At 40.1% G+C, this 15618-nt stretch overlaps 1 protein-coding gene across 1 annotated transcript in view; it reads left to right on the top strand.

The window, feature by feature from the left end:
* MTA3 (metastasis associated 1 family member 3) overlaps positions 1–15618 on the top strand; it is a 169872-nt gene that overhangs the window by 12980 nt on the left and 141274 nt on the right. The window contains 1 exon segment of the mRNA XM_015418000.1: positions 6277–6403. Within this exon segment, the coding sequence (XP_015273486.1) occupies positions 6277–6403 (127 nt within the window).

Raw genomic sequence — 15618 nt, forward strand, 5'->3', positions numbered from 1 at the left:
GAAGATGGATATGGAGTAGAGCCGTCTTCTGGTGAAGAATCAGACTCAAATCTGGGGGCTGTGGTCCCAAAACGAGGCTATAGATTGAGGAAGCCAAATGATAAAAAATGACTTGTTATTATAGCTCTGAAGCTTAAAGAATGTTTAAAATAAGATTTCTTAGACTCTTTAAGAAGTCATAGTAGACGATGTTTAAGTTGGAGTGGAACTTTGAAAGATGATGAACATGTTCAATGAATTTATATGAATATTTAGCTATATAAGCTTGTAATCTTGTTAAAGCAGTTTGTATGACACCCACTCTTGGGTTTTTAGAGGTTTCTTTACTTTATCCTATAGTATGTAGTCTCTTTCCTATTTTTCCATGTATTATTTAGTTTTAGAAAATACAATAAAAAAATCCCCTTCAGGGGGCCAAAAAAAGAAGAAAAGAAATTGCAAGTAGATAAATAGGTACCACTTTGGTGGGAAGGTAACAGCATTTCGTGCTCCTTGGCATCTAATCATGCCGGCCACATGACCACGGAAACAACTCTGGACAGCGCTGGCTCTTCGGCTTGGAAACGGAGATGAGCACCGCATCCCTAGAGTCAGATTCGTCTGGCTTTCGAGCAAGGGAAACCTTTACCTTTACTATAATATGGACAGGGTTCCAATGGTACCATCAAGTTTAACAAAATTTAATGCCACATAACTGGTCATGAGTCATCATTGGTGTCATCACGTACATATAGCAAAGATCCATTTGGCGAGCACATTTATATTCACAACAGAATTGTTGTAGGCCAGGATAGATGTTTCTAAGAGGAGCCAGTTTAAAATAAGATCTAATTAAAAGAGTAATTGCTTTACTTAGAGTGGATGTGGGCCACTCTCAACTGTGCTTAGATGGGCAAAATAGGATTAACAGAGAATTTACTGCAGGGTGAACAAGATAAGCAGATACAATAGGAAGGTACAGAGGTATAGCATCTATTATAAGAGGAAGGATATGTGCTATCCCACACTCATTATAAGAGCTAATATATTTCTTGGATGTTAATTAGTTCAGCTATATCTTTGTTAAGTTCCTTGCCAGTCCTTAACTAAATCCTGTGTTAATGTATATTTTGCCTATTTAACAACAGTGAAAGGTATGGGGACCTTTGGAAATGTATATGCATATTGCAGGTTTATGAGCCCTTTGTCCTATGTGCTATATATTCAATTACATTTTATCCCAGTCTTCTAAGGGTGTACATTCGGATCTACCTGAGCTGAAAACATACCAGAGAAATACCTAATTGGTATTTTTTGGGTATATTTTGGCTTCCCAAATGTATCTGCATTCTCTCAGAAAAACCGGAAAAATATTTCGAGAAAACCCTGGATATATTTGGGAATCTCGGGTAGATCTGAAAACAGTGGAGAGGAATGAGCTGATTGCTCCCACCTCTCAGCTGTTTGTTGGGCAAGTTTATGCAGTCCCTTTAAACTTTAAAGAGACTGCAGAAGTCAGCCCAAGGATCAGCTGGTGTGGCTATAACAGGCTTCTCTTGCAGCTTGATTTAAATCGGGCTGCAAGAGAAGCCAGCCCAAGATCAGCTGCATCGGTGGGGAATTGAGAGCTGCCTGCCAGTGCAGCTCTGCACTGCCTTCTCCTGCCGCCCAGTTTAAACCAGGCAGCAGGAGAAGCCAAGCCAGCTCCAGGATTGGGCTGATATTTTTTTACTGGTTTTTTTTATTCTCGAGTCTGTTGGACCAAAATTTTTTCCAGATTTCCAAAACAATCCTGGGTCTGAATACTATACTGAAACACCACAAAACCATGTACAGTATGTAACAAATTCACTCTCTTAAGTGGGAGAAGTCGTCCATCTAGGCATTGTAGGTGGCTTTAAACTAGGTACCTTATTTGACATAAAGGGTGAAACATGCTTTTCATTTTTCCTTAGAGTTTAATAGATGAGCTAATTAAATGAGCAAGAAGACTAATTAATACAAAATCTAGGTGTCATTAATTCTGAGATAAAATAAGTGAGGTTCTTGTGATCTCAGAAGAAAGTGCATCTGGATGCACTTGAAAAGCTGGTTAATGAGCCAGGATAAAAGTTTTGAATGATTATAATAATTTATAAGATTGTATTATATGAATTGAAGGCATGCTAAAAATCAGGTAAGCTAAAATAAAAATCACTGCAAGAAACTGAAACTTGGGGGATTTAAAAAAATAATGCTGAGGTTCATTTTTAAATTTTCATTTTTGAATAAATGCTGGGCATGCAGTTGTTGTCTGAATGAAGTTATGGAATCTGTGTGGGAAGCTTTTCTTTGCTTATACTTCTGTATCAGGCAGCATTCTGTTAGATAGCCCAGTGTTGTTTCCTGTGGCTCACTATGACTCTCCAGATGTTTCTCCCTGGAATCCTCAAACTAGAGATTCTGACTATTGAACCTGTCATCTTTTGCATGGAAAGCATGCATTCTGTCACTGATCTGTTGGTTCCTTCCAAAGTTAAGATGTAGTGTTTACGTTTGAATATTTAAAATGTCGGGGTTTATTGTATGACTGGCAAAATCATATAGTTGGAGGAATATAGCCGTATTTCCCAAATGTGATTTTCATATAACAAGAGCGCTTGTACATGCCTGTCATAATATATGCTACCTCTCTCAAGTGCCTCACTTAAATTTAATTTAACAGTTGCATAGCTGTTTCTCCCAGCCTGTGTTTTTTGCTTAGGTCCTCTACCATCTGTTTATTTCATGACTTCTATTAGAAAAGATCATTTTTTCCCATTAGGGCCTTGGACAATATACACATTCTTCCTTCCTGGATGTCAAAAGACTTTCTTGCACAGTAGTTGAATTTGAACAAGCAATATGCTAATTTAAAAGATGAGTCCCATGGCATCTTAAAGACTAACACAGTTTATTCCAGGAAAAGATTTTGTGAGTGAGAGTATCTAATGAAGTATGCTCTGGCTGGCAAAAGCTTATGCTGGAATACATTTTTGAGGTCTTAAAGGCACAAATGGACAACCTGTTTTTTTTGTTGTTGCTGCAGACTAACATGGCTAAACATGTGGAGCTGTTCACAGAATTAATTCTAGCTTAGGTGAAAAACCATTGCCTGTTTTGTACTTCTTAAAGTTGCAGGGGGTTACTGATATGATCGAATGCCCCTCCTTAGCCAAAAATTGAAAATCCTTGTCAACTGAAAATTAACTGTTAATGAGAAGGCTAGGCTAGGACCTTTATCCTGGCCCATGAAATGAAGGGGAGTGGTAGAGAAAGTGGATCTACCTTTTGTGGTGGGGGTGCTTTATGATACCATCACCCTTCTGGCGCATTTGTTGTACCCCCAGTGTTACTGGATATCCTTGTGTGGGTGCAATGTTTGAATAGGACATGAACATGCAAGCCTGAACTGCATGATTGCTGTGTTGGATAAAATCTAGTACTCAGTTGTATGATCTCAGCAAGCAGGCTTTTACACTCTATACATTCTATTGAAATGTTGTCCCCATGTGTGTATCCCTAGTAGTCTTGGAGGTAGTATGTGCACATCATATAGGCAGAGAGGAAAGATGTGCTTTTGTTCCTATACTAAGTATAGGAGAAAGTTTGAGAGAGTCCTTTGATCTGATCTGAGTTTTTCACTGGCAATTGTTGGAGGCGTATTCAGTCATGAGATGCCCCAGCTGAAGTCTCAGGTTTGTGTATAACCCAGACAGAAGTTTGCCACTTCAGGGAGTTTGTAAGGGTAGATCCACCTTCTCTACCACTCCACTTCATTTTATAGGCTCTCCTTATCCAGTCATTAACTTCCCAGTCTCATCCAGATTATTTACTGAGAGCTAAGTATCATGAATTCTGATGTGGATGGCCCAGACTAGCTCAACCCCATCAGATTTTGGAAGCTAAGTAGGGTTGGCTCTATAAGAGAAGCCATGTTGGATCAGGCCTGTGGCTCATTCAGTCCACACAGTGGCCAAAATCCAGGTGTCATCAGGAGGTTCACCAGCGGGGCCAGAACTCCAGAAATTCTGTCACTGTTTCCCCTCCAGGAACAAACCACAAAAAACCACTGACTGAAGATAAACAAAATATATATGTATATAAATAATATTGAATGACAAATTCAGTAATTCAGAAATATAACTATATAAGGCCAAGGTGTTCTTGCAAGAAACAACAAATATACAGAAAGAAGAATAAAGTCCCAAAAATTTCAGTGTTTCTCACTCCAGTTGTATTGTGATATCATAGTCCAGCTTGATGTTCATTCATCATGGAGTGGACTCATATAGTTCCTGGATAATCCAAACATTCTAGAATTCCATAAACCATAGAGACGCGTAGTCCGGATGCAAGCTGCTACTGCGTTCGAGTAATTCTTTTTCAAAACCAATAGGCTATAGTGGGACTAAATACAAATTCAAGTTAGGATAATACAAATACAAGTTAGGATAAACAATCAAACATTATGTATAAATTGCATAGATGTATAATATAGAGCTGCAGGAAGACTCACCCCAATCTCAGTAGAGGCACATACAAAAGCCAGTATATTCAGTCAGAAAGGATCATGGGTCCTTATCCTACCATGTGCTGCACCATAGTTTATATCTAGTGTCAGGCTTCAGCAACACAGGTCAAGTAGTAAAAGGTATTACTAATCTAATTAAATCAGAAACAAGGAAAACAGGCTGCCATCACACAGGTCAAACAATTAGAACCTAGCTGCTAAAGTAAATGTATTTAGGGAATAATATCAGGTTGCAATTGCACAGGTCCAGTACCATGAAAACTTATTGCTAATTAATATAGGATGTAAAATCCATGCTTTGATTCATACCAAAAGGATGATATGTTTTTAATTCATAAATGAATCTAGTTTCTTTTTGTAATAGGATCTGTTCAGTGTTTTGCATTTGAAAGGGCTTTTTTTGATGGCAGTTTAGGATTATAAACTTCATCTCATTACATTGGCACCTGCCTACATGTAATGCGCAACCATTGGTGAATTTTCAACAGCATTATTCACTGTTGACCGGATACAGTGTTCCAGCCATACTTTGTGGCTGAAAAGAGGTACAGTCACCCTTTCCGCATGCTATTTCCTGATAATTTGCCTTCCTCCAAGCTGCTGTTAGCTGTAGTGGTATAGAAAAGGCAGCTGTGACCCGATTTAAATCAGGGCTTTCTGTGACTGCTCTAATCAAAGATCAGATGAACCTGCCCAACCACTAAGGTGACCACTGAGGCCCTGCTTTGGATGCCTCGGCCTTCTGAAGTTAGGTGGGTGGCATCCTGGGAGAGGGCCTTCTCAACCATGGCACCAAAGCTCTGGAACTCTTCTTTCCCTGGGGAAAATCCATTTGTTTCAGTGATCCTGTCTTCCCGACTGATATTTTAATGCCTGTTTTTATATGTATTTTAACTCTTGTTTAATTTGCTGATTTAATGATGGGGGGTGATTTTACTGGCTTTAAAATATGCTCTTATCACGTATCTTAAATTGTTAGCTGCCTTGGTGGCCCTTGTGAGGGCAGAAAGGCAGGATATAAATTTTGTGAATAAATATATAAATAATAACGCTCATGCATGAAATGGAGGCTGGATCCTGCCAGCTTTTCCATTCAATCTCAGCCAATTCATCACCTTACTACAGCTATTGTCCTATCTGGCTTTTGTTCATGATTCCCATCATAGCTTTTTTTATTGGCCAAAGATGACCCTTTCTTTTTTGCCACCAGAAGAGCTAGTGGGATCCAACTCATATAGTTCACTCCTTAATGGCTTGATGCAATGTTAAAAAAAGAAAAACTGTGTTATTTTATGTATTTTATTATATGCATCATTATTTGCAGTCCTCTTCTAGGAAGTGGCAACTTTAGGAAATGTAATAACATGCATTTTAATGTGCGTTCTGTAAATGTATGGCCTGTCACTTTAAATACTTTGATAGATGAGAGACTAGTAAGCTATAAACAAATCATATTCCTCCAATAAAAGACTAATATTTCAGGGGGAGGTGTGAATGAAATCCTTCCCCCTCCCCCCATGTAGGGCAAGCAGCACACTCTTGTGAATTGATTTTTCCCACCTGAACAGGCCATTTTCTTTAGAGAGCAAATTGGGTTGCTAGAAGGAACAAAGTGTCCACTTGTTTTTAAGAAATGAAAGAAGCAATTCCATTAAAGCAAGATGTGAGGGTCATAGGGGAAAAATTCTGCCTGCAGTTGTGTGTCTAAAGATAATGTCAATCTTCTCCTTTCTTCCTCCTTGCAGAAGAAGTTGAAGAAGAATGTGAAGCCCCTAAAGAGGTAGATTTGACTGATAAACAGAAACATCAGTTGAAACACAGGGAGCTGTTTCTGTCTCGCCAGTATGAGTCTCTTCCTGCAACACACATCAGGTAAGAAGCTACTGAGAATACAAGCGGAATCATGTTATGGATATAACCCCCTGATTAAACTGCCTGCTATTAGCGCCATGGAAACGCTTTGTCTCCTATCTATCCGATAAATTTTCAGCGGTCTCTTCCCTCATTTACTGCCTTTCTGTTCCTGTTTCCTTGATGAAATATAGGGCTTAAATGAAATACAGGTTCTTGTAATTTCAGGGAAATGCTATTGCTTCTCTTATAGTTACTAAATTGCATATTTGGTTGCCTGCAGTTCCCCCCTCCCCCCCGCCAGTGTTGAGTACAGTGGTGCTCAGCAAAACTCTTCTGGAGTATAGGTTACTGCTTCTTTTTTTTAAAAAAAACATTATGACTTTGCTGGGCTAAATTTTTGAAACATGTATTTTATTTGCCTTTTGCTCGGTGTGGACATAGAGAAGCTCACATGTGTGTTCCTGTGTAGCCTAATGGGAGTCACTGTTTTTCTACTCACCCCTTTCATTGTTAATCCTCAAATACACAATATCAGTGTTCCGTATTATACAAAAATAATAAAGGGATTTTATTGCATGGGGGGTGTTTTGGTTTGTATTTTTTGTCATGCCAGGTTAAAATAAATATATGATTATTATGCAGAACGGGGAGGGGGTGCAAAGAGTCACAGGGAAGAGGAAATCCCACCACTACCCTCTCCTCACCACTGCTGCAGCACCTGACATGTCCTTTCAGCTCTGTCTCCTGCTTCCCCCTTTTCATTGCCATACAGTTTTTTATTTATTCATCAAATTTATATCCCTCTCCCTGTCCCCTGAACAGGCCTTGAGGTGGCTAGCAACACATAAAACATACCAGGTAAAATAATACAACATATACAATAAATAAACTTTAACAAATACACTATGATTAAAAATCAATCACAGTTAAAATATGTCAGCTATCAAGCAGGGTAGGATGCATGGACGGTGAAGACACAGCTGGAGCGTAATTTACCAACTTCCTGGTAGATCACGGTTGCCCAAAAGCTGCCCTTGCCTGTCCTGTGAAACCTAGGGAGACCCTGCAAGGCACACACCTCTTCAGGCAGCTGCTCTTTTGCATACTTGTTTGCTTTGGCTTCAGTTTCATTGCTTGATTGCGTGCATGCCTGCCTACTTTTGATATTTCGTCCCCTTCTCACTGGTGTGCTTTGACTTTGCCTGCCGGTCACTTGGTTGCTGAACCACCTGTCCACCACGTCTATTGTGCTCTGTGTGTGGGTGTGAGTGTGTGGGTGAGTGGGTGGGAGAAGCAGATGGAAGGTGGTAGGCAAGCTGGAGGAAGTGCTGTGAGGAGTGGAGTAAGTGGACAGGGGTGGAGGCAATCTTACATGTTTTTGTCTTCTGGTTTTCACATCTGAACTCTAGGATTTTAAATGTGATATCTGTACATGCACAAACACCATTCATAATGTTTTCAGTGTGTTTTAATCCCAAGTCAATTGTTTTAATAAAATACGCTTTTTTTTCTGCAACTGGGATCACCTTGGTTTGCAGATATGTACCTTAGCCATGTGTGCCCAAGTGGATATTTTGATCTGTGCACCTGCTCCCCCTCGTGCTTGTTAGATGAATGGTTATGTCCCAAGCATATTCTGTGATGATTACAATGCTAGGAAAGTTATAGTAGTATTTTGGTTTGTAATTTTAAAAGCAGTTTTTGTAATGTGGGCAGATGTTGCTGAATAATGTGTATAACTGTCAGTTGTTGCCCTGATCCAGTGAGCTTCTTTATGCAGCCTTGTGTTTTTCTGTGCCAGTGACTTGTATTATTTTTGAACAAGAGCTCTTTTGTGCCGCTTCTGAGATTTCCTGAATTTTGAAAGCAGCTTTCTGTATAATGCAGAGGAGTCTGCTATTCAGAAAAGAAAGTCTTGCCATGTGGGGTCCATCAGATTTCCCCCCTTTGCATTGGGACATTTGTGTGGTTAATTATGCAGCACTGATGCTTGAAGATATTTGACTGTGGTGGTGGGAGAAGTTTGTTTATTTGAACACATTAAAAATATGAAAAGATAATTGTCTCTCACTGTGTCCTCCCTGACTTTCAAGAACTTTAGCACAATGTGCTTCCTTGTCACTTATTAACCTCAGAAAAATTTGGTAAGGTAAGTCTGAGTGAGGGTGGACACCAGCAATGCTCCCTCTAAGCTGTGGAGTCTTGTGAGCAAAAATTCTACTTTGTGAGCTACTGGCATTAAAGTTGTGAGTGAGCGATTTGGCTACTGCATAAATTTGTTTGCTCTGGAACCATCCTTCCTGAGTGAAGACAAAAATGTCTGAACTGGAGGCTAAAAAACTGTGAGCTAGCTCACACTAACTCAGCTTGGAGGGAACATTGGTCACCAGTGAGCTTTATAAATGGTTAGGGATTTGAACATGGGTCCTACTCTCTAAAGTCCCACAGTCTAGCCCAGAGTTTCCCAATCTTTTTGAGCATGTGGACACCTCTGGAATTATGAAATTTGTGGGTGCAACCACAAAATGGCTGCCATGAAAGATGGAGTCACACACATATGCAGAGGGCAGCCCAAGTATAAGGGACAAGAGAAGTAATTTTAGAAAATACACTGGGAAAAAGTGTGTGAGACAGAATAAAACCAACACTGGTGGCAGCTGCTATCGAAGCAACATTATTTTAATCTGCACAGCCAATCAAAAGCCCTGCTGGGCTCAAGCCTGACTTGATTTTGAAAACACTTGGTGGGTGCTGAGGATGGTGTTGCGGGGAACCATGGTGCCCATGCGAACCACTTTGGGGAACCCCGATCTAGCCATGCATAATAATGTCCTCTACTTCTTGTATCCTTCTCAACTTCCGCCCTGTCCTTCAGTTGAAAGTGTTGTGAATGTTTCTGTGCTACTCTGAGCCTGCTTGTGGGGAGGATGGAGTACAATTTAAATAAATAAATACTCTGGTGTCTAATCATAGTTTGAGATGGGATGCAGGGATAATTCCCCCACCCCCCACTTCTGCTGAACTTGGTTCATAAAACTCTTGGGAATTGGGGAGGCTGGGTTTTTTTATATCCCACGTTTCCATGGGTACATGGCTGTTTACAAAAATAAACAAATTTCAGTTGAAACCAAAATAAAATAGTGAATGCCATAACAGATGCCTGCTGTTCAGACCCCATCAGCTACCAGTGAGCACTGAAAAGGTACCAGCATAGAGGAAAAGCTGTGCAACATAGGCAACTGCAAGGAGTAGGCAGAAGTGGACACCATTGCCCTCCTGGCTCTTGTGTCATCAGATTCACTTCAAGTTGGTGCAAGGAGCTTTGCTTCAGTGGAGCGGACATATTGGGATCCAACCCATTATCTTAAAAAAATATTTTAGTAAGTGAATTGGCAATAAGAACAGAATAATATATAACCTAATGTATCAGACCAGAAATCCATTAAGTACTGAGCATTTTTTTACAACAGTGGACTAGTAGATGGCTCTGGAATTTTACAAGCAAGAGGCAGTGTAGAGGCCATGCTTGATTCCTTATCCCTGGCTTTTGGCCCTCAAGTGAGACATCATCTCATATTTCTGAGAATTATTATAGCTCTTCCAACTCTAGTCAGAATTTGCTTAGTTGATAATGGAAATGAACATGTTGATATTCTGTAAGTGTAATGAAACACTGCACTGTAATCACCATTCATTTGCTTTTGGCACAGTTTAAATACTAATTGTACAGTAGAAAATAATGTCTTACTGAGATGAAGTCTCTGTGGAATGATTCGTCATAGTACTGAGAAATGCTTACTTTTGTGATTATTAAGACTATCACAGTGAAGGGGATTCTGTGAAAATAAATTGGTTAATCTTATGACTACCTCATAACATTTTACTTACTTATGTGCTCTTCCAGGTTTTAAGAACTTTGCTAGAGTAATTATGAAAGCTATGTTAATATGGTAGTCATCATGGTATATACATTTGTGATTCACCACCGGGTAACTAACCTCATTCATTTATTTTCTGTAGTTTTTCTTTTTACGTTGTAACTTAGCACTCCTTTTAAAATGCAAACTGTAATCCATTTATTTCCTACAGATACTATAATGTGGCCATGTGACCACTGTTCCCTTTAAGCTGAGTTAGTGTGAGCTAGCTCACAGTTTTTTAGCCTCCGGCTCACACATTTTTGTCTTAGCTCAGGAAACATGGCTCCAGAGCAAGCTAATTTATGCAGCAGGCAAACTGCTCGCTCACAATTTTAATGCCAGTCGCTCACAAAGTAGAATTTTTGCTCACAAGTCTCCACAGCTTAGAGGAAACATTGCATGTGACTATGATATGCCCTCATTTGGAATACTGTGTACAAGTTTGGTCCCTGTATTTCAAAGGGATTTTGCAGAGCTGGAAATAATACAGAAGAGGGCAACCAAGATGATTAAGGAGCTGGAACACCTTTCCCGTGACGAAGAGTCTAGAACCTTCACTTTGGGGGGGGGGAATGGCTAAGGGAGGACACTATAGGCAATTGATTGGCTCCTGTGTGAAACAGAATGCTGGACTAGATGGACCACTGATCTGGTTCTGTGTTCTTCCTGTGTTCTTATGGACCATGGAGTGAGTTTTAATGGCTGCTTCAAGAGTCTTTCCTTCTGGGTGCAACCTGTTTCCAGCAAGCCCCAAATCTGAGAAACTTTTGGGAGCTGTGTCTATGCGTTGAACTGTGTTCATAAATAGAAACTGAGAAAGCCCTAGATGTCACACAGAAGCATTATGTTCATTTCCAGACCTAGGATGTTAGCCACAACACCGGGTCTCTGTTTAAGTTATGATGGAGGAATTTAGCTAAGAGATTGTTTGCTTAATAGGTGCACAAGCGAGGGACCATACTCCAACTATACCAGAGTCAGAACCCTCTCAGAGTGGCACAGGCGACAGACAGAAAATATCTTTTTATGAAATTTATTAAAAAATAACCCTGATACATTCAGGTAATCAATGGAATCTCTCTCTCTCTCTCTCTCTCACACACACACACACACCCCTCCCTCAGAGAGCTAGGAAATAAAAAGGTGAAGTTGTCTTAAAGAGATCAGTGAAGCATTAAGGGCGGGGGGTATAGCTACCAGATGTGCAGATGTCCATAGAGAAGGGATTATGGCCCAATCAGAGTTTGGGGATGCACTGCTAGTTGGCATCAGGGCAACTGGCACCCTTGGAGGCCATGTGCTTTGGAGGATATAGACATTGGAAAACAATGTGGACCAATGGGAGGCATTGAGAGGCTTGTCTCAGGTAAAGACAAAAAATTACCTGGACCAATAAAGGGTTCCAGGGAGTGTGACACCAGGAGGAGCAAAACCTAAGTTTGACCAATGAAGTCTCAGGGGCAGAGTCTGGCTTCACAGTAGCATTGATGAGATTAGTCAGGTGCTGGGTGGCTGTACTGGAGCTGGCTGAATGGGTTTGATGAACACTAATGGTTCTGCCAAGGCAGGTTGAATAGGTTCCCAAGTTTAGACAAAAGGTGGGAAATGGATTCCTGATAGACATCAGGAAGAATCGTTAATAATTTGAATGTTTGATTGGTTTATCTCAGTATTGTGCGGGAGGGAGCAGGAAGGACAGGTGTGGAGACAAAAGATGTCCACATAGACATAGGTATCACACAAAGGGCTACGTGAAGTTCTGAAATGCTATCCGCCTGGTGGCTACTAAATAACTTTAGAAATGCAGATACTGTACCTGGTGGAACCCATGGTTATTCCATATGCATACCTCTGCTGGGTGGAGGGGGAGATTTGAGATTGTCTTGGAGGGCTGCCTTGTGCAACCTGAAGTGGAAACCTTTATGTAGAGCTGTGGCTAGCTCTGTGTTTCAGGCCAAGAGTGCCTTCCTTGTTCTGAGTTTGTGGGTATCTGGTTCAGGTCAGAAGTGGGGTGCCCCACTATTTAAGGCTACCTGTGAGTAGGGCAGCACCTCTAGGTAACAAGGGGGAGGTACTGGATTGTTCATTTCTATTTGTATGAATTTGCCTAGATATGACGAGCAATTGGTCACGTAACATATAGGCATGGTTCAGAAGTAAAATAACTGAGATCTCTTGCTACATGTATAATTTAGACAGACCACTTATGAGGGTTACAGTTTCTGTGATTGAATAACTCCCCCCCCCCCCGACACCCGACCATTGTCCGGACAGTATTGTTGAATATACAAACTGGCTGTCCATACCTGGAAGAACGTCTGGATTGATCACTTACAATGCCATCCTAAGCATTGCTATTCCCCACCTGAGTCCATAGACTTCAATGTATTTAGAAAGCTGTTAATTCTGCTTAGAATGGCACTGTTAAAGTCTGTATTCCATGATAATGAGGAGTTCATAGTGAAGTAGCAAGCCCTTTCAATTTTAGGCTGCCTCAGAGGTTCATGAATTTAGCAGGGTACATTTGTAATTGGTTTTGAACATCAGAATATTAAGCATGAGATACAATCCATTCACCATTGTTCTGATTGTCATGGGAAAATTAGACACACAGGAGTTTTCCATTGCAATAAATGAGCCAGTCCTTAACAGTGCCCACCATCCATTGTATTTTGAATGTATGCGCTTTCATCCTAGTTAAATACAGTTTGGGGACAAAATGTAGAAAGCTTTAAGAATTGGCTGAAATAAATAGCCTACATGTTGTGTGGCATAGGAAGTTATTTAATATGCAAGCTTGCTTTTCTGATAGCAGGATTTCAAGTTTTTAGGTTTGTTGAGATAAGAAACTAATGTTAAATAATATTATTGTAAAATGGTGGGTCCATTCAAAATATATGCATTTGCTGAAATAATTTATGATGAGCAGGTAATAATAATTAGTAAATAGAAACTATGTGCAGGATAGAATAGGTAATACAATATCAGGCTGAAAGCTAGCGTTCAGCTTACTGATCAATATCTGTGTCTGATTGCAGCTTTGATGTTTAAACTTCTACCAACCAAGTCTATATATAACAAATGTTATGTTTTTCCATGACTCAATATAATTGATTTTTAAGCACACAAGGGACTCTTATGATCATTTAGTCTGAACTGCTGTGTGCTTTGGGGCGTACAACATCTGTGCTTAAGCCAACATTAATTAACTAAAACACAGATTTCAGATAGAGATCCCCCCTCCCCATAACCTCTTGTAATCTATTTTGGATGTTGCTTGCCCTTGTTCCAGTATTGTGTGTTTATACATGTCATAAGCAAGAAAATACAATAATAGTCCTATTTGGAAGATTTTCTTAGTATTTCTGTTCTGCAGCTGGCATCATGCTTTCTTAATTCAGTTCCGTACATATCTAGCTTGCTTTTCCCCTTGCAAAAACATTTCCTTCTGAAAAGTGCCCCTCCTTATACCTATGATAATGCACACGAATACCCAGCTATGCTGAATAAATGGATGGAGGGAGAACATTTTGAAGCACTACATATCACCTACAGGATGTTAGACTAGTTGCTGCTACACTAGGCCCTTTTTATACTCTTCACAGTGCAGTCCTAAGCAAAATTATACCCTTCCAAGTCCATTGAGTTCCGTGCCCAATGGAAGTCAGTCCCATTCACCAAAGTTCTACTTTTCCCTGTAATTTTCCTTTTGTTTAGTTGTTCACCAGCTAATTAGTTATTTTGTATGGCCTTAACACTCCTCACTAATTGGTTAATTATCAGTTCTTCTTCAGGGAATGGGAGAGGCTTAAAGTACTGCTTTTCACTTTGCAGTTAAATTGTTGGCTCTTTATTTTTCTGTTTAGTATCATAATTATGACGTAATTAGTGCTATAATAATAATAAAATGGGAGTTGTTTTGGCTGCAGGCTTAAGTCATACTCGAACCTATGCTCCCCCAGAAATAACTTATAATTCATTCAGGAATACCACTGATGGTCATTGGAAAACTGTGTACTATAGAATAGGAAATAATTAATCTGGAAGTAGAAAGTAAAGGAGAAAAAGGTAAACTATAGTAATTTTCAGAAAACTTAGTACTTGTTACCTACATGGGACAACTTTGATCAGCAAATGCATATTATCTTTAACAAAGTTACAAATAAGGCTTGAAAAAAGAAACAAGGGTAGTGGGAAGACATTACAGTGTATATTTCGTATTCTCAATGTGGCCAAATCTATGGATAGTTAAATCTGGAGATTGGAGCCATGAACAGACAAGGCACGTCTTTTTACAAACCTGAGAAAAGTCCCAGGTTTGCAGAAAATTAGGAAATCTTTTTTTAAAAGCACTGTGGGGTTAACCCCTCCAAAATAATAGAAGAAGAAGAAACAGATGTCTTCTGTGGCTGTTACTAGGCAACCACAAGGCAGGGAAGGGTTTTTCCCCAAGGCTGTTTTAAGGTTTGATGGGAGGACTCATCAGGGCTATTGTGAAGATAAAATGGAGGATAAAAGAATGATGTAAGCTGCTTTGGTTTCCTACTGTGGGAAAAGGTAGGGTATAATGAATTAAATAATTATAGCTGATGATGGGGAGCAGATAAGAGGTAGGTTAGTTGGTAAGTGGGAAGAACAGAAGGAAGCAGTGAAAGGTGAGGATATGGAGGGATTGCCAGGAGGAGGGGAAAAAAGAAATAGTGTGGTGAAAGGACACGGGGGCAAATAGGGTGCCCTCTCAGCAAGCTCTCTTCCACACAGCTTGGTCGGACCCAATATCTGGCACTATGCAACTGGGCCATTGTTTTCCTAGCTGGAGGATACCTGGTGGAGGGAAGGAGAGAAAGGTGAACTTAGGGCAGATAAACATAGGTTTGCTAATGGATGGGAAGGAGAAAGAAGCATGGAAAGGGGGGAGTCTATGGGGTTTTCAGGGAAGGGATTGAGGAGATAGTGGGAAGGGGAAAATGAGATGCCCCCTGCAAGTCCTCTAGGTTGCCTGCTTATCAATATATTTAATTCTCAGTGTGGTCATATCTGTAGATACCTAAATTCAGAAACTGGAGCTGTGAACAGATAAGACAGATCTTTCTATAAACCTAAGGCAAACCCCAGGCTTGCAGAAAAATCTGAATTATTTTTTTTTTAAAAAGGTTAAAACTCCCCAAAATAGTAAAAGCAGAGCCTATAGCTTTAAGAAATAAATTCCTCTGTGGTCATTGCTAGGTACCAACAACAGTATTGCTAGTTGAAGCCTTCTGTCTGAAAGGCAGAGTGGAGGGGGCAGGGCCCTTTCTAGGCTATTTTGGCTAT

The sequence above is a fragment of the Gekko japonicus genome, unplaced genomic scaffold (assembly GCF_001447785.1).
Source record: "Gekko japonicus isolate JY-2015 unplaced genomic scaffold, Gekko_japonicus_V1.1 scaffold1225, whole genome shotgun sequence".
Classification (NCBI taxonomy): domain Eukaryota; kingdom Metazoa; phylum Chordata; class Lepidosauria; order Squamata; family Gekkonidae; genus Gekko; species Gekko japonicus.